Here is a 26,761-nt window from a genome sequence, read left to right as displayed (position 1 = left end):
TTCCCTGATAGGGTTTTTTAAGTGTGTCTTCCAGAACAATTTACAAATTATGATGCATAGTTATGGTATTCTAATGGCACTGGAGAGGGTTCACAGACATCACTGTATGAATTTTCTTATCTGTTGCAACTCTCTTAGTGCACTGCAAACACTTCACCAAATGTATCTGGTAGACCCACTAACTACGGTCACAGGTTCGAATCCTGCCTCGGGCATGGATGTGTGTGATGTCCTTAGGTTAGTTAGGTTTAAGATGTTCTAAGTTCTAGGGGACTGATGACCACAGCTGTTAAGTCCCATAGTGCTCAGAGCCATTTGAACCATTTGAAGACCCACTGATTCAGCTCATCCATGAATCCTTAGAGCGGCTCCAACGCTGTGGCAAAGAGGTGATCTTTTGCTGGGTACCTGGCCACATTAGGATACAGGGTAACAACATGGCTTACAAAGTTGCCGAGGAAGCATGTTGGGATGGTGCTGCAATCAGTGTCCCATCCCGTTGTACACCATTATCTCATTTTCTGACAAATGCATCATGCATCAGTGGGAGACTGAATGGTTGCAGGTGTCAGACAACAAACTGCGGTCGCTCAAATTGACCACAAAGCCTTGGCGGACTTCGTGTCAGCCTCGCCACTGGAAGGAGGTTTTGCTTACCAGACTGTGCATCGGGCATAGCCCTTTCACACATGGTTTCCTCCTCCAGTGAGAGGATCCACCATTCTGTGAAGTTCATGGTGTGCCGCTTTCAGTTCAGCATATTGTGGCTATGTGTATCCTATATACTAATATTAGGATAGCCCTCAGTCACGCTGGAGATCTGCCCACCATCCTCGCAGATACCAATACCAGTTTTGAGAGTGGTGAAATTTTGTGAACTGTCAGGCCTCATCCCTAAACTGGTGGGGAAGGACAGCAGACCTTAGTACATTATAAACTGCTCCACATGTGGGAACAGCCTTTGTCCCCACCCATGAGATTTCATGTTGACTTTTCATCAGTGCGCTGATGACCATGATGTTGAGCGCCCCTTTCAACCCTAATCATCATCTGAATGCAATTGTCATGTGGAATGGAAGCAGCAATCTGGAAGGGGCAGGGGACTGGAAAGGATAGAAGTGTATGGATGAGGAGAAAGAAGAATACTGTCTGATGGAGAGTGCAGAGACTATAATGCCAATAGGTGCAATGTCAGGAGGTTGTGAAGCAAGGGGTGAGGAAAAAAGGGACAAAAAAAGAAGAGGAGAAAGAAAAGATGGGTGGATGCATTGGCAGAGGCTGGCAAACACACAGGGCAGGAGATGAGAATGGGGAGGAGGTGATATGACAGGGGGGGGGGGGGTAAAAGCTGTTGGGTGGAGAGTGTGGGGGCAGTATGTCACCATAGGTGGAGGCTGGTATAATTACAGGAGTGCAGAATGTGTTGTACAGATAACTCCCATCTCAGCAATTCAGAAAAGTTGGTGGTGGAGGGGAGGATCCAAATGGCTCAGATAGTGAAGCAGCCATTTATATAAAGCATGTTATGTTCAGCTGCATGTTGTGCCACAGGGTTGTCAACTTTGCTCTTGGCCACAGATTGGTGGTGGCCATTCATCTTGGTGCACAACTAGTTGGTTGTCATAACACTATAAAAACCTGTTCAGTGATTGCAGCAGAGCTGGTAAATGATGTGGCTGCTTTCACAAGGGCCTGGCCCCTGATGGGGTATGATAAACATGTGACAGCTGGAATAGGAAGTGTAGGGTGAGTGTATTGGGCAGTTGTTGCACCTAGATCTTCCTCAGGGATATGATCCTTATGGCAAGGGGGTTGGGACTGGAAGTGGCAGAGTTATGGACTAGGATGTTGTGGAGGTTGGGTGGGTGACAGAACACGACTTTAGGAGGGGTGGGAAGGATCTCGGATAGGATGTCTTCCATTTCAGGGATTGATGATGAGTAATCGTGGTACTGGCTGGTGAAGGGGACACTCCTTTGTGGCTGATTCTTGGGGATGCAGGGAGGATTTGGGTGTGTGCGTGGGCGGGGATTGTATGGGAGATAGGTTTGTGGACTAGGTTTGGGAAAACTGCCTGTCTTTGAATGCCTTTGTGAGAACCTTGGCATACTAGGCAAGGGAGTTCTTGTCATTGCAGATAGGCTGCCCTGGATGGTCAGGCTGCATGGGAGAGACTTTTTGGTGTGAAAGGGATGATAGCTGTCAAAATGCAGGTACTGTTGGTGGGTTTAATGTGGACGGAGGTGTGGGTGGAGCCATCAGAGAGGAGGTGGTCAATGTCTAGGAAAGTGGCACACTGGGTTGAGGAGGACCAAATGAAGCAGAAGGGTGAGAAGATTTTGAGGTCATGAAGGAATGAAGTAATGGTGTCTTGGCCCTGAGTCTCAATCATGAAGATAGGAGTGTGGCATTTTGGAAGGTAGGAAGGCCTCTTCTAGACAGCACATAAACAGGCTGACATGGGTGCCATGCAGGTGCCCATGGCTGTGCTGCAGATTTGTTTGCATACCTTCCCTTCAAAGGAGAAGTAGTTGCAGGTTAGGATAAAGTTATTAAGGTGTATGTGGAAAGAGGTAGTGGGTTTGGAGTCTGAAGGGCGTTGTCAAAGGTACTGTTAAATAGCAGTAAGACAATGGATGTGAGGAATGTTGGTGTGTAGGAAGGTGGCATCAACAGAGAAGTAGGGATCCAGGAAGTAAAGGGATGGGGATGGTGAAAGGTTGGTGAAGGAAATGGTCAGTGAAGGAAATGGGAGGCTAGATTCCAGGCAACTGTTTAGAAGTGTTGGTCAGTGAGGGCTGAAATTCTTTCAGTGGGGCCACAATACCCAGCCACAATGGGGCATCTAGAATTGTTGTGGGTATGCAGGGTGTCGTAGGGGTGAGGAAAGAAATGGATTCAGGGAAGACGTTCTGGAAAGAGCCTAAGGCTTTTAAGCAGTGATTGGAGTTGTGTTGGACTTCTGGGATTGGATCACTCTGTCAGAGTTTATAGGTGGAGAAGTCAGATAATTGGCAGAGGTCTTCTGCCAGGTAGTCACGATGATTCATAACAACAGTGGTGGAACCTTTGTCTGCAGGTAGGATGATTAGGTAAAGATTTGTTTTGAGGTTGTCTATATCTATTCCTTCTTCTGCTGAAACATTGGTGTTCTGAGAAAGGGACCTGGGGAAGGATGGTGAGGCTAAGTTGGAGGTAAAGTATTCCTTGAAGGTGACCAGCAGAGGGTTTTGAATGAAAGATTAACAACAGTGTTAGGAGAATCTTTTGGCTCTGGGCTTGGTGGAGTGTTGATAGGGAATTTTGGGGGATGTGGCAATTTGAAAAGGTCAGCTATGCAGGATTTAGGTGCTGTGAGGAGTGGTTGAGGAGGAACCCTGCGGATAGGATAAGGGTTGGATAGTGGTGCCCTGAGGTGACAGTAAGATGACAGCAGGTTCAGTCATCATGTCCTGAAATGAGGGACATCTTAACCAAGATCTTTCCCACCCCTCTCAAAGTGGCGTTCCATCACCCATGCAATCTCCACAACATCCTAGTCCATCCCTATGCCAGTCCCAATACCAACCCTTTGCCACAAGGATCATATCCATATGGAAGGCCCAAGTGCACGACCTGACGAAACCACCCACCTCACACTTCCTATTCTAGTTCTGTCACAAGTTTATCCTGCATCATCAGGGGCCAGATCACCTGTGAAAACAGCCATGTCTTTTACCAGCTCTGCTGCAATCATAGAAATGGCTTTTTGTATTGTTATGACTACCAACTAGTTGTCCACCAGTATGAACGAATGATCACTGCCAAACTGTGGCCAAGAGCAAAGTAGACTACCCTGTGGCACAACATGCCACTGAACATAATACGCTTGATTTCAATGGCTGCTTCACTACCCTTCCACCACCCATTTTTCCATACTGCGCAGATGGAAGTTATCCTTACAACAAATTCTCCGCTCCCGTAACTATCCCAGCCTCAACAGTGAGTAGAGTAAGTAGCAATCTATCTTTTCCTGCATTTTGATATTCCTACCTGGAGTTTCCATTGTTTGAACAGGTAAATATGGATGAATTAGACTTTCTATAATTGTCTTTCCATAATATGTAATGTGAGAAAAAAACATAACCATTTTCTTAATCACACAAGCAGAAATCTCATAAACCCCACTTTGTATGCTTCTTTGGATTGTAGCACTTGAATTCTTCCCTTGAATCCTACCAAGCTGTCATTGTATCCCCATTTATTTTTGGTACATAGTGTTCTTCGCATTTACTGTCAATATACTAACTAATGTTCACCTTGCTCCCTCTCAAACATTGATGCCCCTGAGCTGTGGCAGATGGCACTAAATGCAGCATATCAAAATAATTGGGGAAGAAAAGGAGATGAGAAAAAACATCCTTAAACAATGGAGTTCGTTCTAGCCAGGTGTCCAAAATAGTCAACTAATTCTGCCTTCAAATTTAAGGCAAAGCTCAATATTGCTCCAAGAAGAGCCTTCAATTCTTCTAGTGAAACATCTCTCAAAAGTGCAACATTAAGTGTTGTGTAAGTGGAGTGACTTCATGTATCTTTTCCTTAGCATACATATTTGTGCCATTCACAATTTCATTAATAAGATTATCAGTAAAGAAGGGTTGGAAATATTGAAGTATGGATTTTGGTCGAACGTCGTGAAGAATGGTGAAACCCTGTTGCATGACAGAAAAAGGAAACTTCATGAGATCACTGGTGCCATCACAATAAACTTTGCAGGTATTTGCTATGGGTTGTGTCTCTTCATCACTTTCCACTCCTTCTGTAGTTCTGATTTACTAGAACTTATATCACTGCGCACCGTGGAAGCTTCTTCCTAATCACTTTCCTATTGGCTGTTATTGTACTAAAAGCATCTGAATACAACACTATTTGAGTTGTCCTATCTCTGTACTGACTGTTGTAATGCACCTAACGATATCCAACAATGGAGCAGATAGAAAGCACAATAATGGAAACTTGTTGGACATCGTCTGACATTAGAGCCTTAGTGGAAAATTGTAGTGTCAGATGTAGTCCAACAGTGGATCAAAAAGTGTTAATAAGACCTGGTTGTAAAATACTAACTTAAATTATTTACAGAAAGATGAACCAACCCATAGAAGTCGAACCAGGGAAAGAGCAGTTTGAGTACAGCATTTGTGGATATGCAAAAAAATTAACTTTTGATGATGTGGACCTGAACACACTCTTTGGAACTCAGAATTTATTGGGGATACAATACAGGTATCAAAAGCTTATGTACAACTTGCAGCTTAACCGGACTGGAGTTGGTCATGAAAGAGAGGCAGTAATTGAGAAGGGAGTGTGGTAGGGTTACAGTCCAACCTCCTCGTTATTCCATATGTATGTTGAGTAAACAGTAGAGGAAACCTAATTGAAATTTGGAAAGGAAATTAAAAGTTCAGTGAGAAGAAATATAATCTTTAAAGTTTGTCAGTGATCCTGAAATTCCATAAGAAAGAGAAAATTATTTAAAAGAGTGTTGAATGGAATGGAGTCCTATCTTGAAAATAGGTTACATTATTAAGATGAACATCAACAGAAATAATGCTGAGGGAAAAAGATTAGTAAACGACACCCTAAAAATTGTAGACAAATTTTACTATTTACACAGCAAAATAGCAATGGCAGAAATAGAAAGAATATAAAATGCAGGCTATCAGTAGCTAGAAAATCTTTTCTGAAAAAGAAACAAATGTTAATATTGAATATAAATAAAAGTATTAGGAAGTTTTTTTTCTGAGTGTGTCTGTCTAGGGTGTAGTCTTATATTGAAGTGAAACATGTACAATATCCAGTACAGAATAGACGAGTATTTACACTTTTGAAATGTTGAAAATTAGATGTGTGTATCAGATAACTAATGAAGAGGTAATGAATCATATTGAGAGGAAAAGCATTTTATGACTCAACTTGACTAAAAGGAGGGACAGGGTGTAAAACAAATGTTGGGTTGGGGGTGGGGATGAGAGAGGGAGAGGGACAGGGGGGGAGAGAGAGAGAGAGCGAGAGAGAGAGAGAGAGAGAGAGAGAGAGAGAGTGAGAGTGAGAGTGAGAGTGAGAGAGGGGGGGGTGAGGTGGGGGGGGGGGGGGAGAGAGGGGGGGAGGGGTTCGGAGGAGTTAGTATCAAATTAAAAGTGGATTCAGATTGCAACAGTTATGCAGAGAATAACAAAAATGAATTTATACATTTAGCAAACAATTTTGATATGTAATAGAAGAGTAAAACTTTACCTAATTGAATCACTCTACTATTCATAACTGGAGGGGGGGGGGGGGGGGGGGGGGGAGACAGCTGTGTTAACTGAAAAATAGAGAAAAAAACTGCACAGCATGGTAGGTTGTGACATGAAAACTCATGCCTGTTGTAATAACTCAGCTTCAAGGAAGCTGAAAGCTTATATCTTTTATGAGTGCAGCATTATAGTCAATTACAAATTATGTTTTCAATACAATAAACAGTTAAGGTTTTATTTGGATCTCTCAAGCAATGTCTGAGTTTTATCTGAGTGAAAGCTCACCAGTGAGACTGCCACCAAAAGCAATTGATGGTCGAACCATGCAAATTGTAGAGATTAATGCATTAGATAAGGAAAAGACATTCCTAAGGTGGAAGTCGAATCATTTTAATTAAACAAGGAACGTAGAGGAGGCGGATATGTACACCTAGGTTAATAAATAAAGATATCCTGTGGTGTACCTACTGTACCAGGAGACTCGTAAGAAGTAAAGCCTGCTGCACGTTAGGTACAAATCATAAATCCATAGATAGGAAAATGTTAATAGAAATAAATTTGTCAAAAAAGCAGTATGCAAAGCCTTCAGTAATTACCACAGCAAAATTGCACAGTGGGACTGCTGTAGGAGCCCAAATAAATTTTGGTTCTGTGTGAATGCAGTCATGATCCAAAAAAATAAGTCTTCACACATTTAATAACATGGAGACCAAAATAGACATTAGCACAATGAAAAGCTGAAATGTTGATCTTTAAAGATTCCTTCACAAAAGAAAATGTGGAAATACTGCCACAATTTCCATCGCCTATAAGGAGATGAGTGACTAATACTAAAGTATTGTGTAGCTAAGAAGGCATATGGTGGGGTGACATGCACTGGCTTGTAGCAGTATACCCCTTGATAAGTGAGCCAGTAGCATAATTTTGCTTTATCTCTGTTGTGTGCATTTTGGTTTGCAAGTGCAACATTGAGCTTTGATTTTAATGTTAGTTCAGATATGGTGAACTTAACCCACTATAGTGTTCATTTTGCATGGCCTAAAACAAACATGATCCATATCACATTCAGAAACAACAGTGATAGTTTTCCAGGACTATATATTATTCTAGGGAGAGGAAGAAGCAGAAACAGTGGCCTAGTATGACACTTATTCTAGTGTAGTCAGTTACCATGTTAGTCAAGGGCTGGAGCTTGTAATGTGGGGCACAGACAATAGCACAGTAATGATACCACAAAGTATTCTCCATCCTTCTTTGCCCAGAATGTGTCATGCAGCTGCCTTCGTATTTGCACTCTACTGTAGTGGTGTTGGACAGCAGCTAAAATCACTAAAACTAAGGAAAACTATGTTGTCTAATGGAGTCCTTGTCAGATTCTATACAGAATTGGCAACTAAATTAGTTCCATGCTTAACTTTAATTTGTAGTAAGCTTCACGAGCAGAGAACTGTTTGTCACTGGAAGAGGACATGGTTTACACTCATTAACCAAAGATGCACATCCACAGAACAGCCATCCTACATCACTCACCTTCATTTGTTGCTCAATTGCAGCCATATCTGGAACAAAGTGACACCTGTATCAACTAGCACCTCTGAAAAACACATTTTGTACAAAACACATCTCCTGCTCTGCATAATGGGATATCCAAAAGCCATGTATAGGAATAACCCGACGTATTTGATATTTCTAGACTTTCAAAAAGTTTTCGATTTAGTACTAAAGCAATACTATATTTAAAACTGGTCTGAAAACTGCTGAGAAAACAGAATAAGCATTTTATCATTTATGAAAAGCAATGTACAGCTATGGAAGTAATTTTGTGGGCACCCAGGGAAATTTGATAGCCATTACTGTTCATATAAGGTAATGACAGTATTTGGTGTTAGTTTCAATGTAATACTTTTTGCAGTTCACAGTTATAGGTGAAAAAGTATGCTTTTATAAAAAGTATGGCATCTTCAAACTAGATCTAGACAAAAATGAACCCGATGAAAAGACTGCTAGTCATGTCATACAAATACCTTTCAGCAACAATGTTTAGGAGCTCAAAGAAGAGCAATGAGATAAAATCAGTTCATTTGTAAGATACTGGGGAAACTGCAGTTTGTTTGTGATGGAAATGTCTTGCAGAGTTCTTGACGGGCACTTAGTAGAGTACTGTTACAGTGTGTGTGTGTGTGTGTGTGTGTGTGTGTTGCTTTACAGTAGACATAAAGCACATAGAAAGGAGGACAGTGCAAATGGTTGCAAGGTTCTTTGTCTCACAGATGAGCGTGGTTTCAGTGCTAAAAAATCTAGTGACACTCTCTCTCACTCACTCACTCACTCACTCTCTCTCTCTCTCTCTCTCTCTCTCTCTCTCTCTCTCTCTCTCTCTCTATCTCACACACACACACACACACACACACACACACACACACCTGTGAATAGAAAAAGAAAGTACATGATAAAACGAATAGCATTCTTCATCTGTGGACTGAAAAATAAGTGCATGATAAAATGAAGACCATTCTGCTGCCTCTATATACTGATTCACTGAGTGTAGATGTAGTCTTTGAAGCTATTAGACCGTGAAAGATTAGCTAGGTGTAATTATGACACTCCCAAAATTTCATTGCAAACTTCCAGAATTACACTGCAAATATCATGAAGAACATAGACAAGTGAAACTGGGAGAGCATAGATATAAAAATTGCCACATATTTACCAAAATCGAGTCCAAATCCAAAAGCAGGGTCATTGATGAAATAAAACACTTAACCCTGGAAGCACATTTATTTCTGACAGGAATGTACGGACAGAACTTAACTGAACTCCTTGAATGAAAGTATTCCAGGATATGCAAATGTAAGAAATTTCAAGCATCTCCCAGAACTGATAAATACTGAATGGCAAATAACTGTGATTGGTTGGGTTTGAAGTGGCAACTTGTAATGCACCAGCCAGCAACTCTTAACTGCTATCCATAGTGTACACAGCACAGGTTGCAGTATTGCCCCCTTCTCATGGAGCAACAGTGATCTGCTGTTTGAGAAGTTCTCATTGGAAGCAATTATAGCACCCTGAATCTAGACATAGTCAATGGTCCTATGTATGGCAGCACTGGCAGATCCTCCATTCTGGTCATGTTGTCACAACCTCTTCATTATGATGAGATTCCAAGGTAATTCATCGTATCAAAGCTTCACATTCATAAAGTGGGTTTTCAGTTTCCTTAAACAAGTAACCCCATCATTGATCAGCATCTCAAAACAGCAACAGGGCTTCATACAGAGGATGTGGGTGCTGTCTCGTGATGAGTGGTCATAAATCTTTAACTGCACAAGTGATGTCCAACAAGCAGTGAAGGATATGATGTGGTCCAAACTAGTACTTCAGTCACTTTTCTGATATTCCCAATTCCTGAAATAGTGCAAAAACCCATACCAAGTCTCCCTGACTGTATCTAACCAGTACGTGCTCATGTTGTAGCATTTTCATTCCTTGACCTGAACATCCAGTCTGTACAAGAGCCAGATGTCTTGTTTCTTTGGTCTTTGTGATGGGGTGTTTTCTGTAGTCATCCAGAGTATCATCTGGTTGAAATGAGAACAATGCATCCATTGTCATTTTCAGCCTCATGAACGTGGAGCAGGAAAAATTGTGTGAAGTTCATAGCGTCTTGCTGTGCTGTGTTGTGTGTGAATGTCATGACATGAAGTATTGTATCCCAGTCTCTCTGTTCGACATCAGCATACATACCTGCCAACATCTTATTAAGTGTTCTTTGAGGTCATTTGTCAGAGGATGATAGTTGCCATTCTGTGGATAATGTCACAATGTGTAATTACTTCCGATAGTAGTCTGGACTGGAAAACCACCCTACCTGCAATCAGGATCACTTGCGGTGCTCTGTGCTTAAAAATTATGTATTCTAGAAGGAACCTGCCAGTTTCCAGGAATTCAGCATTCAACACAGCTTTGGTGATAATTTAACTGGTGAAATAGTAGGTCCAGACTATTATCCATTGATTCTCATTTGTTGACTTTGGGAAACTCCCAAATACATGGATTCCACTTCAGGGGAGTGGTGCTGTTGCGGACAGAACTGGTACTAGAGCTCCAGAGCTAACTGTGACATGTGTTTCTGTTGCTGGCATTCCTTACAGCAACTCACATTGTGTGTAAAGTATGGTTAGAGACCTGGCCAGTGATACCTGCATCTTATTCTGTCTAGATTGTTCATGAATCACAGATGACCATATGTTGGAGTGTTGTGAAAAACTTTAGGATAGATGGCTGTAGGTGAACTGGGATGAAAGAAACCGTTTCCTCTCTATCAGATGTTGTGTCTATTAATTGGAATACTTCATCAATCAGTTCCTCCTTCAGGGTATCTGTGGTTTTCAGCAAGTTCAGATCATCCTTATGTTCAGCAGCAGCAATGTCATTTAATACAGCAATGAGTGAGATTTCATCCATGCTTCAGTGTTCTGCGGAATGATATCTTGAGAGACAGTCAGTGTCCTTGTGTCTGCTGCCATTTTTGTATACCACTGTGCCAAAGTGCTTCTGAGGCCAGGCAGTGCCCATCTCACCACTGAACCCTATGCATCCTTCAGGCTAGCCACCACCAGAGAGAATGGTGGTCTGTCACTGCAGTGAATAGTTCGCAAATAAATGTGGCTGGAACTTGCTGTTGGCCCAAATAACTGCAAGGCAAGTCTTCTTCAGTTGTAGAATAGTTCATCTTGGACTTTGAGAGTATGCCAGAAGCATAAACTATTACCTTCTCAGCATCTGCCTGAATTTGTGCTAGAACTACACCTTTATTGTAACCACTAGCATCAATGTGAATTTCTGTCTCAGCATTCCCATCATACTATAGGGGTTCAATCCCAGACTCTTGCAATCATCAGGAGAGAACCAGGTGGGCAATCAGCATCCAGCAATCAGTAATCAGACCTCTGTTAAGAAGGGTGGGGTATTTATGTTGGCACTTCCCACGTGCTCTGTGGCAGTGGGGCTGGGGATGAATATGGCATTGTGTGATTGTGTGTACTCGTTTTTCCTCTGGGTCAGCTCTCTTAGTGATTTGAGACTTCTACAGCTTCACCTTTCAGAGGCTCTTTTCTGCTATAACAGCATCGGAATACTTAAAGCTGTGTTGTAAGTAGCCTTTCTTAAGTCACTAGTATGACTGTGTCTTTTGGCTTCCATCACGTCATTATGCCTCGCTTGCAGACCTCGGTGCTCAGTCGTTCCACTGAGCTGTGATAGCCTCTGTGTTAGCTGCAACTTGCTGAGCATTTCCCTCTAGCTGTCTCCAATTCCACTTTATTCATACCTGTTGGTTTCCGGTGTTCATAACAGTTTACTATGACTACTTCTGGTAAAAAAATAGGTAAACCCAATGGATGCCTGCTCAGTGAAAATATGGATACAATGGTGACACTTCCCTTTGACATTCACTTGCTTCAGCTTTTCCCAGGAATAACTGGACCTCACATCCCTGTAACAGTCTGTATCATCCTACTTGGGCAGATCATAACACTTTTCCTCTGTAGGTCTTCTAACAACAGTAGAGTATAACCATCTACTTGCTCTGAAATTATTAATACGTCTTAGGTCTGTACCCATATTCATGTTGGTATGCAAGTTGAGAGAAAGAAACCTTTATCATTCTTTCCCCCTCCCTTCAGAATACGAGATATAAAACTGGATGACATTCTAATAATCTACCCAAGACTAAATGAAATGCTGTACAAGCAAACAGCAGTCTCAAATCTTATTTATCAATGTATCGTGAGGACGTAAGGGCATTTTAGACGCACTCTGGTCATCAGTCATCTTTTTCTTTGTTCCATAAGGCTTTGTTTTCTGTACTGCAGATGCTGCTGCTATCTGTAGCAGTGCATTGATAGCTCCCTTGAAAGACTTAATATGTCCTATGTGAATAACTGAAGTCTTTGCTGACATTTGTATTTTAACACTGACAAGCGACATTGTTTCCACTACTTGGTATGGTCTGTGGTATCAGGTCAGGAAATTCTTTGTTTTATCATTTCGAACAATGGAAAATCCCGAATGGAATGTAACAACATAATGAAAAGGATAGTTGCTATTCACCATATAGTGGAGATGCTGCGTTACAGAACGGCACAACAAAAAGACTGCTTTCTGTTGCGCCTTTCTGTGACCCAGCATCTCTGCTACATGGCGAGTAGCAGCTATCCTTTTTATTATTTTGTTTTGCCTTTTGTTGTGTAAGGGGTTTGTTACTAATAACCATTAGCCAATCTGTATTTCAGTAACTTCCCTATGCATTGTCCTATCTGCTCTTGTTGTTCTATGGCTTTCGTATTTACACATTTTACTTGTTACAAAATGTCTTGCAATTTCTTAGCAAGTTTTTTCATTAATTTGACATTGGATCCAAGCTTCAGCTTAATCACTTCAAAAGATGAAGGCATTTTTCTCCTACATATTAACTTGTATGGCAAAAGACCAGTAGCTGTATGGACTTAAGAATTGTATGTGGTGGTCACAAAATTTGAGTATACATCCCAGATTTCATGATTACTGTTAATGTAACAGCTCAGTACCTTCAAAATCATGTGATGAACACACACTGTTCTCCCATTGGCTGGAGGATGGAAGGCACTTGTTCGCAGCTTGTGGATTCAGAGCAATTGATGCAATTGCTTCATAAGATAGGACATGCTCTGTAACTGACGTGTCCAGAAAGCCAAAGGTGAGCAAACAATTATTTACTCACAGTTTAGCAATTGTACTAGATTTTTGGCCAGGAAATGCAATCATTACTACACAACATGAGAAATGGTCAATTATATTCAATATGTATTTATTTCCTGCTGGTGTTCCATTAAATTGGCCTAAAATATTGAATCCAAACATTTTGAAAGATTTAGGTTCTTCCAGTGACAACGTAATGGAATAGGTTGGTGGCTACAGTCAGCTTGATGCACATAAGGTACACAGTTCCTGACATATTTGCTTGATATCTTGTTTTCTAATCCTCCACCAGAATTTTTTGGCAGTTCACCTATCAGTTGCATCAGCAGTTCGAGTCTTTCGCCATTCAGCAGCTCTCCTGCCCAGTGTTGGTAGAACTGCAATTTTTCTACTCAAACTATTGGCATTAGCATACCTTTTTCCTGGGCACTTAGATGGAGTGCCCACATTGTTAATCTGCTGTAAGAGTCCTTCAAACCTAATAACCGCTTGAGAGCTGTGTGGTCCGTCACTAACTTAAATGTTTGGCCATATAAATAACAGCAGAAGTACTCAGTACCACAGATTACTGCCAGCATCTCCTTCTCTGTCATGGAATAAGTTTGCTCTACTTTGTTCAACTGTTGGGATGTGTACGTTACAGAGTACTCTTTACTGTCTACATTCTGTCCTAGGACACATCCAGAATCTGTATTACTTGCACTTGCTTTAAAGTATTGAACACCATCTGACATTCAGGAGGCCACCTAAGCTTTGCTTCTTTCCATAAAAAAGGTTCAAAGGTCTGTCAATTTAAGCAAAGACCTATATGAATTGATGATGATGATGATGATGATGATGATGATTACAGAAACTGATGAAACTTTGCAACTGTTTAACTGTGCTCAGTGGCAAACTGGTGAGACCGAGCATGAATCTGTTCTCTCTCTTTTTCGCTGATTGTATGCTGAAAATAATTTACGTCCATTGCTGCAAAATGACATTTATCAATGTTTAGTGCTGTTCTCAGCCTTTTAAATACCTCCTCCAACTGTCGTACAGTTCTTTTGAAAACACTATTATGTCATCAAAGTAGATCATTGCTCCAGTTTCAATCCCCTAAGTACAACATCCAATAATCTCTGAAAGATGATGGGTGCATCCTTGAGCCTGAATGGCATTAAACAATTTCAGAAGTGACCTCCTGAGATGGAAAAAGCTGTCTTTGGTCAATCCTCTGGTACCTCTGCTATCTGATGATATCCTCTCTTTAAATCCATTGTGGAGAAAGTTATGCTGACCCAAGTTGTCGAGAGTCTCTGTAATGTTTGGGATCAGCTATGCATTGGAGAGCATTTGTGCATTGAGGTAGCGGTAGTTACAACAAAATCTGTATTTTTTTTCGTGCCATCTGGTGACTCTTTTGGGATCAAAATTACCCATGTCTCCCAGGGACCATCACTATACTCGATGATACTGTCGGCTAGCTGCTAGTCAAAAAAATTCTTCCATTCAAAACTCAATATGTGTTCTTGTACACTGGAGCATTACTCCCTGTTGGTATTTCATGTTGAGTGAGTGACGTTGCTGGTAACAGACCATACGGAGTAAACAAATCTGTGAACTGCAATAACAAAGCTTCCACTGCTCCTCTATCATTTCCCTGTAAATATTTCCTTTGCTCATGTAATTGATATTAAATGACAGTTTGCTTGCAGCAGAGGTCCTCACTTGACCTGTCTATATCATCTCCCTCTAGAACATCCAATTCAGCCATTAGTAAAGCTTTTGGCAGACTCAGTTCATCCTTGCCAAAATTATCAAGTTTTACCAGAACTGTAAAAATCTCCATCCACATCACTGACACATACAATACTTCTGTGTACAAAACAGTGTGACTTACCCAGTTTGTTGTTAGTTTACAGTGGCTCTACAATATATAATAAATCCTTAAGTAGGTCCATACCTATGCTCGCCTAGATCAACTTACTTGTACCCTGCAGTACTGTATCATGCGAACTGTTCTTAGGTGTCAGTGTCCACAGTTTATTGGTACCACCTTCATGATTGACGAATGATGTGACAGTGTAACACTCACCACCGTTACACCTGGTGGAAACAATGTCTCACCAAATTCAATTGTACACTGTGAAAGGTCAATTTTTGCACGTTGTTTAACAAGAAAGTTGAGTCCCACAATCACACGGTTTACATTACCAACACACTGCAATACTTCTACTTGTTCGTGGAAACTGAACAGTGTTGTTTCCAATGACTTCACATCATTATCACCTACTCTGCATAACCTATACCATGGTGAACATTTTCTCTTTCTGCCCAAGAGATCCAGACTGACTACCGACATGTGAGCTTCTGTGTCCACCAGAAATCAATGTTCTGCCATGTGCCCACATCTAAAACACTTCACTTTAGAAGAGAAAACACCATGATCACTGTGTATTCCTATTGTAATATCAGTCTCCTCCAATTGCTCATCAATCCTAATGGCAGCAGATAAGTCTAAGTCACTTGGGTTCTCCATTCTGAACCTCCGTGACATATAAGCAGAAATAACTCTTTAGAATCACATGAAGAGCCCTGTTCTCTGCCTCATGCAGAATCACTCTCTCAGCCTCTGCATTCTACGTTGGTCATACATTTGCTAGTTCAGTTTCCTAATCCTTTCAGAGAAGGATTCTATTGATCAACTATATTTCTGCAATAGTCCATTGAGTTTCTCCCATGAGAACCTCATGCTGTCCCACTTCCAATAGTGCTGTATTAGACCATTAGCCAGTTCATCAAACATTTTAATGTTTTGAGGCTCTTATGGTACCTTATTTTATTTATTTATTCAGAGTCATCAGTCTTCTCACTGGTTTGATGTGGCCCACCATGAAGTCCTCTTCTGCGCCAACCTCTTCATCTCAGAGTAGCCCTTGCAATCTATAGCCTCCATTATTTGCCGGATTTTTTCCAATCTCTGTCTTCCTCTACAATTTTTACCCTCTACAGTTCCTTCTAGTACCATGGAAGTTATTCTCTGATGTCTTAGCAGATGTCCTACCATCATGTCCCTTCTTCTTGTCAATGTTTTCCATATGTTCCTTTCATTGCTGATTCTGCAGAAAACTACTTCATTCCTTACCATATCAGTCCATCTAATCTTCAACATTCTTCTGTAGCACCACGTCTCAACTGCTTTGATTCTCTTCTTTTCCATTTTGCGCACAGTCCATGTTTCACTACCATACAATGCTGTGCTCCAAACATATGTTCTCAGAATTCTATCTTTGATGCTAGCTAACAATAACACATTTATTTGGCAGTAATACAGGATTGTCCTGCAAAGCACTGCACCACAACCAGCATGGTGGAATAGTGCCTTGTCAGTAGCAGAGGGCTGGCTTGACCTCATCTTGCAGTATCATCAGCACAGCGAAGCATTAGGTGGCAGCTGCTATGTGACAAGGCAGTCATCGACCTGTGGATTCTGGCAGCCTCCACCTCTAAGTACTGATCTGTAAAGTGCTCTTGTTGACATCGAAGATTTGCATTCAGGAATCTTGAACCAGGTCCACCTGAAGTGTTCAGTGCCTCACAGTGGTTGGCCCTCGGGCCCCTGCTTAGGAGACAGGAGCCAGCAGCATCAACATCTGCCACAGGAATGGGATGAGCAGCAGCAGTGCAGACCCACTTGAAGGCAGATTATGGACGGAGTCCAGGTCAGGTATATCGAACCTCCAGCAGGCCTGCAGGGTGGTGGCAGCCTCCACTCCCCATCATTGTAGTTTTGGAAGTTGTCATTGCAGCTGGCGGCAGCAGCAGTAGCAACCGCCTTCCAGCCGGACTCGTGGTTCCGTGGACAATCGAAAATAGCTAGACATGCTGAGTGTCAACCTTGGCTGTCATCATTTGTGAATCGGACTATAGTATAAAAGGCTTCTATTTACTGCTGAATACAGTTACAGTGCAATTATTTTAAAGTCTTTATATCTAACATAGACAGTTAATTGGAGCCTCTGCGAGCATGTTCAAGTAATTAAAATGGGATATCTCAGAAAAATGCACATAAAACACAAAATAACATCTCTCAGGGGAATATAAAGTCTGTAGTTTCCCTTGCTTTCAGTTGCACTGTAGTAACAAAAAGTCATGGCTATGTTTACTTATATTACAAAGCCAGATAATTAAATCATCTAGACTATTTCCCTTGCAGGCACGGAAGTGATTTGACACCCATCTTCAGGATCCAGTGTTAGTCTGGCATCTCCATCCTTATGGTATGGCTACCAGGCAGTGAGGCATGGCTGATGACTACTCAGGGGGATGTCTTCAATCAAAAAACATATATGGTGTTCCAGAACAGTTAGTAGAATATTAGCTCCCTTAAGTATTTGACAAATTGTAGAATTTGAAAACAGAATAAGTTGAAGTTAAATATAGTGCGAATTAGTAAAGTGTAGTGGCAAGAGGAGCAGGATTTGTGGACAGGTGAATACAGAATTATTAATGTATGAGATAAGTCTGATAAAAAAAAGTAAGAAAAATGTTTGTTTCATAAACAACTCACAATACTTCTCGACATAGTAAACCTGGTCCACTGATCCTCCCGCTTTATCGTCCCATCAGATAAATGGATTCTGTCAAACTTTACAAGATGCTCTTTGACTGCAACTGTCGCTTTTTCATTTGGTGAAAATTTCTTCCCAGAAAACAAACTTTTAAGTTAAGAAACAGGAAGAAGTCACTTGAGCCTAAGTATGGTGAATAGGGTGGACGAGGAATCAATTTGAAGCACAATTCATGCACTTTTGCCTTTGTTATCAATGGTGTGTGGGATGATTCATTAACCTGGTGAAAGAGCACTTTTTTGTATGTCAACCTTTGTCTTCGTTCATCCAACGCAAGATACAAACACTCCAACAATTGAGTAATGGGGTCCAATTATGGTTCTACCTGTTTCCAAGTAGTCTATGAGTATTATTCCTTGGCAGTCATCATCATACCAGCTGACAGAATTGTCTTCACCTTCTTCAGTGCACTTTCACCAGCATTTGTTCACTGTTTTTCTGCCGTTTTGACTGTGGTGTGTAATTACAGATGCAGGTTTCATTAAAGTCACAAATCAGAACAAAAAATCTTGCAGGTAAACATTGCTAGACATTGTGTTGAAATGTTGTGCTTGATATGCATTTGGTCAACTGGGAGCAATTGCTGCACTTACCTTGCACACGGCTTCTTCATAGCCAATCTTCCATGCAGGATATAATGCACTCACTCAGTTGGGGTGACTTACTATATCACGGATTTTGTCAATGATTTCCTTTGTGGTGACCTCACTTGGATGGCTAGAGATCACTTCATTTTCAGTGCTTGTCCAACCATATTTAAATTCATTAATCCAAGAGTAAGTGGTCTTCAATGGTGGTGCAGAATCCACATGAACTTCATCCAATTCTCTAGAATGAAATTTTCACTCTACAGTGGAGTGTGCGCTGATATGAAACTTCCTGGTAGATTAAAACTGTGTGCCGGACTGAGACTCGAACTCGGGACCTTTGCCTTTCGTGGGTAAGTGCTCTACCGACTGAGCTACCCAAGCACGACTCACGCCCCGTCCTCACAGCTTTAATTCCGCCAGTACCTTGTCTCCTACCTTCCAAACTTCACAGAAGCTCTCCTTCTGCAAGGTTCGCAGGAGAGCTTCTGTGAAGTTTGGAAGGTAGGAGACAAGGTACTGGCAGAATTAAAGCTGTGAGGACGGGGCTTGAGTCGTACTTGGGTAGCTCAGTCAGTAGAGCACTTGCCCGCAAAAGGCAAAGGTCCCAAGTTCGAGTCTTGGTCCGGCACACAGTTTTAATCTGCGAGGAAGTTTCATCCAACTCTGTTTTGATTTGTGCAGCAGTCCAACCCTTCAAATGAAAATGTTTAATAATAGCACAAAAATAATTTTCTCCATTTTTTAATTGCAGTTGACACATTGACCAATACACATGGCTGTCAACAATGAACTGTATGCTGTGCATTGTTGAAATTCTTTATAAGATCCTTGCAATAATCGAGCTTACCAACCATGAAGGCACAACAAAAATGTTCCATTCTTTCATGGAAATTTACCAGACTCATCAAACCATCCTCGTAGAATCAAATAGAAATAACGCAGGACTGTGTGTAACTGTTAGCAAGAAAATACGAATCTAGGGAAACTACTATGAATAACATAGTGAAAGGATTATCATAGCCATGACAGCCACAAAGCCCTGATCCACAATAGTACACCAGGGAGCAGTGAAACTGGCAGCTGTAGTAGTAGGTTTAGAAGGTACCCTTTCCACTTTTCCACATGCTTCTCTCACTAGTATTCCCATCCTGATTCTCAATCATCAAAAATCGGAAACTTTTAGCCCGCTTGCACCAAACTATTACAGTCATGTCAGCAGCAGCATAAATAAACCATGTTAACGATAGGTGTTCATTTGGATGGAGAGAGTGAAACAATGCGGATGGGATAAAATAAATTATTCAGTCTATTAAGGGAGATGAAAAAATATGATGTGGAACTGGAATTTGATGGAAGGAAAAGAAAGAGAAGGAAAACAGTGGAGCAGTGACTTGGAAGGGGGGGGGGGGGGATGACAGGAGGAGCCACCTGGTAGAATTTTGCAATTTTTACCCTATGACTAATCTTAAAATATAGACTAAAGAAAGAAAAACTCACATTTACAGCATTTTTACATTTAAAAAAAAACTTTGACAATGTTATCTGGAATCCACTTTGAAATTCTGAAGTTATCAGAGATAAGATACAGAGTATGGAACATTATCTACAACTTGCACAAATACCAGGTGGCAGCTGTAAGAGCTGGACATGAAATGGAGGAAATAGCTAAAAGAGGAGTGAGAAAGGGTTGCAGCTTATCCCCCATTTTATTGAATCTGTATATAGAGCAGGTGGTATAGGAAACAAGAGAAATTTGGGAAAGGAATAACAGTTCTGCATGATGAAATGAAAACATTAAGGTTTTACAGATAACATTGTAATTCTATCAGAGATGACAAAGGACTTGAAAGATCAGTTGAATGGTTTGAATAATGCCTTGAAAAGGGGTGGTAGGACAGACATTAACAAAAGTAAAATGAAGTTAACTGAGTGTAATTTAATTCTATCAGGTGATGCTAGAGGAACTGAAATAGGAAAGAAGACTTTACAAGTAATATATAAGCTTTGCTGTTTGGATAGCAAAGTAACTGATAGTATCAGAAGTAAAAAGGACATGAAATGGGCACTGGCAATAGCAAGAAGTGTTTACAAAAAAGAAAACGCCAAATACAAATGTTAGCTAGCCTTTTCTGTAAGTGTATGCCTAGAGTGTAGCTTTCTACATCATCTAAATCTATATGCATACACCACAAGCCACTGTGTGGAACATGGTGGAGGGTACTCTGTACCTCTATTAGTTGTTTCATTTCCTGTTCCATTTGCAAATAGTGGGGGAAAATGACAGTCTATATACCAGCATACAAGCCCCAATTTCTCTTATCTTCATGGTCCTGATGTGGAGTGTATGAGTGACAGTAAAATCATTCTGCAGTCAGCTTCAAATGTCCATTCTCTACATGCCTTCTATGGAAGTGGAGTGTGTACAATAAGTATGTACAAGAAGAAAAGCTCTTGAAATGTAGAGTTACAGAAGAATGTTGAAAATTAGATGAGTAAACCAGGTAACTAATACAGAACTGCTGAATCTGATAAGGGAAAAAGTATTTAAAAACCCTACCATAAGAGGGGAGTGGGAGAAAAATTATTTTGTGTGTGTGTGTGTGTGTGTGTGTGTGTGAGAGAGAGAGAGAGAGAGAGAGAGAGAGAGAGAGAGAGAGAGAGAGAGAGAGTGAGTGTTGATTTGGGGGGGGGGGGGGGGGTAAAAATTGGTCAAATGCCAAATGCTTGAATACAATAAGTATGTTATTGTGGACATAGATTGTAGTAGCAATGCAGAGATGAAAATACTTGCACTTGATAGACTATACGGAGAGCTGTTCCAAACCATTCTCTGTGGAAGGAATATAAGTAACAAGTCACTGTATAAATGAGATGCCGAGTTATTAGTGTGTTCGGAGGGGGAGGGGTTGCATATTCAAGCTCTGTATTGATGTGCTTGTTGATAGCTCAATGCCTCAACTGTATGGTGAGCCATTACCTTTACCCCTTTCCATTAAAAATTGCTGTTAGTTTTATATAAGCTTTAAAACCAAGTTAAAAGTAAATATTGTGTAGTCTCTGCTGGAGTAATACTCAAGGTCAATAGCATTACTAATGTAGTGACAGAGAAGCTAAATGAGTGTAACGAAAGACCATATAGTCAGCTGCTAGTTTCTTTGTTTCATAAGAGAGAGGAAATTTGAAATTGCACTGATAAAAGCAATATTTGTTTAATTAAAACTCGGTGAACAATGGGAGAATTTAGGAAATACTGTAATCACATTCATATTGTTGGTGTAGATAATGTGAGGACCCCCCTCCCCCCATGAGCCATGGACCTTGCCGTTGGTGGGGAGGCTTGTGTGCTTCAGCGATACAGATAGCCATACAGTTGGTAGAACTGCAACATAGGTATCTGTTGAGAGGACAGACAAACATGTCGTTCTTGAAGGGTGGCAGCAGCCATTTCAGTAGTTGCAGGGGCAACAGTTTGGATGATTGACTGATCTGGCCTTGTGACATCAACCAAATCGGCCTTGCTGTGCTGGTACTGTGAACAGCTGAATGCAAGGAGGAACTACAGCTGTAATTTTTCCTGAGGGTTTGCAGCTTTACTGTATGGTCAAATGATGATGGTATCCTCTTGGGTAAAATATTCTGTGGGAAAAATAGTCCCCCATTTGGATCTCCAGATGGGAACTACTCAGGAGGGTGTCGTTATCAGGAGCAACAAAACTGGCATTCTGTGGATTGGAGTGTGGAATGTCAGATCCCTTAATCAGGCAGTAGGTTAGAAAATTTAAAAAGGCAAAATAGATACATTAAAGTTAGATATAGTGCCAATTAGTGAAGTTCAGTGGCAGGAGGAACAAGACTTCTGGTCAGGTGAATACAGGGTTATAAATACAAAATCATATAATGGTAATGCAGGAGTGGGTTTAATACTGAATAAAAAATGGGAACATGGATAAGCTGCTATGAACAGCATAGTGAACCCATTATTGTAGCAAAGATAGACATGAAGCCCTCACCTACCACAGTAGTACAAGTTCATATGCCAACTAGTTCCGCATATGATGAAGAGAGTGAAGAAATGTATGATGTGATAAAAGAAATTATTCAGATAGTTAAGGGAGACAAAAATTTAGTAGTAATGTGGGCCTGGAATACAATTGTAGGAAAAAGAAGAGAAGGAAAAGTAGTAGGTGAATACGAAGTGGGAATTGGGGGTAAGGAACGAAAGGGGAAGCAGCCTGGTAGAATTTTACACAGAGAATAACTTTATCATAACTAAATCATAGCTAACACTTGGTTTATGAATCACGAAAGAAGATTGTTTACATGGGAGAGGCCTGGAGACACTGGAAGGTTTAAGATTGTATAGTGGCAAGACAGAAGTTTAGGAACCAGGTTTTAAACTGTAAGACATTTTTAGAGGCAGGTGTGGACTCTGACTGCAATTATGAATTGTTTATTGAAACTGAAGAAACTGCAAAAAGGTTGGAATTTAAGATGATGGGACCTGGATAAACTGAAAGAACCAGAGGCTGTTTTGAGTTTGAGACTGAGTATTAGGGAACAATTGAGAAGAATGGGGGAAAGAAATACAGTAGAAGAAGAATGGGTAGCTTTGGCAGATGAAATAGTAAAGGCAGAAGAGGATCAAGTAGGTAAAAAGAAGAGGGCTAGTAAAACTCCTTGGGTAATTTAATTTAATTGGTAAAAGGAGAAAATATAAAAATGCAGTAAATGCAGCAAGCGAAAAGGAATACAAACATCTCAAAAATCAGATCGACAGGAAATGTAAAATGGCTAAGCAGGGATGGCTAGAGGACAAATGTGAGGATGTAGAAGCATATATCACTAGGGGTAAGATAGATACTACCTACAGGAAATTAAAGAGACCTTTGAAGAAAGGAGAACCACCTGTATGAATATCAAGAGCTCAGATGGAAAACCAGAAAAAATGGGAAAGCAAAAAGGTGGGAGGAGTATAGAGGGTTTATACAAGGATGATGTACTGGAGGGCAATATTGTGGAGATTGAAGAGGACGTAGATGAAGATGAAACGGGAGATAAGGTGCTGCGTGAAGAATTTGACAGAGCACTGAAAGACCAAAGTAAAAAAAAAGGAGTTGACAGCATTCCATTTGAACTACTGATAGCCTTGGGAAAGCCAGCCATGACAGAACTCTCCCATCTGGTGAGCAAGATGTATGAGACAGGCAAAATACCCTCAGACTTTAAGAATAATACAGTAATTCCCATCACAAAAAAGCAGGTTTTGACAGGTGTAAAAATTACCAAACTATCAGTTTAGTAAGTGATGATTGCAAAATACTAACACGAATTCTTTACGGACAAATGGAAAAATTGGTAGAAGCCGACCTCGAGGAAGATCAGTATGAAATCCATAGAAATTCTGGAACACGCCAGGCAGTAGTGACCCTACAACTTAACTTAGAAGATAGGTTAAGTAAAGGCAAACCTATGTTTCTATCATTTGTAGACTTAGAGAAAGCTTTTGACAGTGTTGACTGGAATACTCTCTTTCAGATTCTGAAAGTGGCTGGGGTAAAATACAGGGAGTAAAAGGTTTTGTATTGAAACCAAATGACAGTCATAAGAGTTGAGGGACATGAAAGGGAATCTGTGGTTGAGAAGGGAGTGAGACAGGGTTGTAGCCTATCCCCAATGTTATTCAATCTGTATGTTGAACAAACAGTAAAGGAAACAAAGAAAAATTTGGAGTAGGAATTAAAATCCATAAAGAAGAAATAAAAACTTTGAGGTTTGCCGAGGCAGTAAAGGACCTGATAGGGCAGCTGAACAGAATGGATAATGACTTGAAAGGAGGATATTAGGTAAACATCAATAAAAGCAAATCAAGGATAATGGAATGTAGTCAAATTAAATCAGATGATACTGAGCGTATTAGATTAGGAAATGAGACATGTAAAGTAGTAATTAAGTTTTGTTATTTGGGGAGCACAACAACTGATGATGATCAGAGTAGAGAGAATATAAAAAGTAGACTGGCTATGGCAAGGAAAGCATTTCTGACAAAAAGAAATTTATTAACATTGAGTCTAGGTTTAAGTGTCTGTAAGTCTTTTCTGAAGGTATTTGTATGGAGTGTAGCCAAGTATGGAAGTGAAACACAGACAATAAACAGTTTAGACAAGAGGAGAATAGAAGTTTCCAAAATATTGTGCTACAGAAGAATGCTGAGGATTAGATGGGTAGATTACGTAACTAATGAGGAGGTACTGAAGAGAACTTGGGTGAAGAGGAATTTGTGGCACAACTTGACTAGAAGAAGGGATCAGTTGATAGGACATGTTCAGAGGCATCAAGGGATCACCAATTTAGTACTGGAGGGAAGCGTGAAGAGTAAAAATCATAGAGGGAGACCAAAAGGTGAATACGCTAAGCAGATTCAGAAGGATGTAATTTTTAGCAGTTATTTGGAGATGAAGAGGTTTGCACAGGATAGAGTAGCATGGAGAACTGCATTAAACAAGTCTCTGGACTGAAGACCACAACAACAATGTGAGGACAGTGTTAATTTGTACAGCATTGTAGTAGTATTTATGCAATCTGTTTTGTCTGCCTCCAAAATGAAAAAGAAGTATTTTACAGTAACATTTATTTTTAACATTGATGTCACTGCTACTTCAAATGCATATGCAGATGAATATATTTGCCAGCAGGTGTCTTTTGGTTGCATATTTTGTGTATTTGTTATGACTGCTGTATGTGTATGTTGACTTCCATATTCTACTGCCTGTTATATTTTCCACTTAAAATAGTAGACAGCATCATGACTTCTAATAGAGTTAAATTATTTTCTGCTTCAACTTCAGTAAAATCTTTTGCCCTGCTACTACAGAGTATTATGGTGCTTTGTGCACCAGCTGATTGTGTTACAGAGCATTCACTCCAGTGGACGTAACCATCGTATGGCAATTTCCCGTCTGCTGGAGTATCCAGCCGGTCAGCAAATATACCTTGAAGCCAGGGACAAGTTCCGAAAAAAAATTAATTATACACTCAGCCTCAGGTTCACATCACGTCTTTCTCGTGAGCTTGAAGGTTTCTACCTCAGCAGCTATGTCACCAAGGATGGCGAGAGAAAGCAAGTACATCATTCCCAACAAACTAAAACTGTTACCACCATATTTATTAAACATACTAATTTCATCAGATTTCTACATTTAAGAGTAATTGTAGTGAATAGTATTGATTGTATTCGTTATGTAATCCTTTAGCTTTATCAGATCAGTATAATATATATCTAAAATTGATACACTAGTGCCTTTTTCGGTTCACACACTTTATGTTTCTCTATATTTCCACCCACTACCATCTTTCTCCAGGCTCAATAGTTTACGCTAAATTATGCATTCACTTTTTACATTGTGTGCATAATTGATTATGATTCTGTCAAGCATATAGTCGCAACCTCGTAACATATATATAGTAACTCTTGCATGTTTCAGCAGCTTTTTGATCACTTTTCTGTTAATAATATCAGTTTTCCTGCTATTATGCTAGTTTACTGTATCATTGATGTGTGTCTTTCCATGATGGAGCTGTGCAAGATACATCTGTATTACAGATTTCTGTGGTGTTATTTAGACTTCCTGATTTATTTATAAACTACTAAAAACAGTTGTTGAACTGTCATCAGGGCTTGCATTGTGTGTGTGTGTGTGTGTGTGTGTGTGTGTGTGTGTGTGTGTGTGTGTGTTTTTAATTGAAAGCCTCTTTCCCAATGCTAACTGCTCAAAGTAATCTTTTTAACTTATTTGAAAACTGTTTTCCCCTGAAACTAAATCCAGATTACACTGAATTTGGCAATATTATGAGAAGGATAGTTGCTACTCACCATATAGTGGAGATACTAAGTTGCAGATAGGCACAACAAAAGACTGTCAAAGCTTTCTGCCAAACAAGCCTTCATCAGAACACCCCCCCCCCATACACAATATCCTTTTAAGTAAATTAGAGTATGATGATGTTACAGGAAATGCTGCATAATGGTCCAAATCGTATATCTCTGACAGAAAACAAAGAATATCAATAGGAAAGAGACATTATTAAGCTATCAGGTATTATCCAACTGGGAACAAGTAACATGTGGTGTTCCCCAAGGTTCCAACTTAAGGCTCTTACTTTTGCTTGTGTATATCAGTGACCTTTTATCAGTAACATTACCAGATGCCAAGTTTGGTTTGTTAGCAGATGATACAAATATTGCAATAAATATTATATCAAGTATAGCCTTGGGAAGGTCAGCTAATGAAATGTTTAAGGACATTAATAAATGGTTCCTAGTTGATTGTGTCACTAAACTTTGAAAAAATATGACATATGCAATACAGAACTTGAAAGAAATCCCTAAAATATGGTGACAACTAGATACAAGAATTTGACACTGTTAAATTCTTGGGATTACAGCTGGATAATAAATTTTACTGGGAGTTGCATACTGCAAAACTGCTGAAGTCCTAAACAAATCTGTATTTGCTATGTGACTGTTGTCAGACTTAGATGATACAAA

The 26,761-nt window shown here is 40.3% G+C and overlaps 1 protein-coding gene across 4 annotated transcripts in view; it reads left to right on the top strand.

The window, feature by feature from the left end:
• The window catches only part of LOC124612366 (glutamyl aminopeptidase-like), a 294,609-nt gene that overhangs the window by 119,938 nt on the left and 147,910 nt on the right, over positions 1 to 26,761 (top strand). For 3 of the 4 annotated variants that reach the window (XM_047140527.1, XM_047140529.1, XM_047140530.1), the window contains one exon: positions 25,113 to 25,333. In XM_047140527.1, the coding sequence (XP_046996483.1) occupies positions 25,113 to 25,333 (221 nt within the window). The remainder of the gene's footprint in view (positions 1 to 25,112; positions 25,334 to 26,761) is intronic. The other variant, XM_047140528.1, reaches the window with a different exon arrangement.

The sequence above is a fragment of the Schistocerca americana genome, chromosome 4 (assembly GCF_021461395.2).
Source record: "Schistocerca americana isolate TAMUIC-IGC-003095 chromosome 4, iqSchAmer2.1, whole genome shotgun sequence".
Classification (NCBI taxonomy): Eukaryota; Metazoa; Arthropoda; class Insecta; order Orthoptera; family Acrididae; genus Schistocerca; species Schistocerca americana.
The sequence above is the reverse complement of the archived record's forward strand: the minus strand, read 5'-3'. Positions and strand labels throughout refer to the sequence as shown.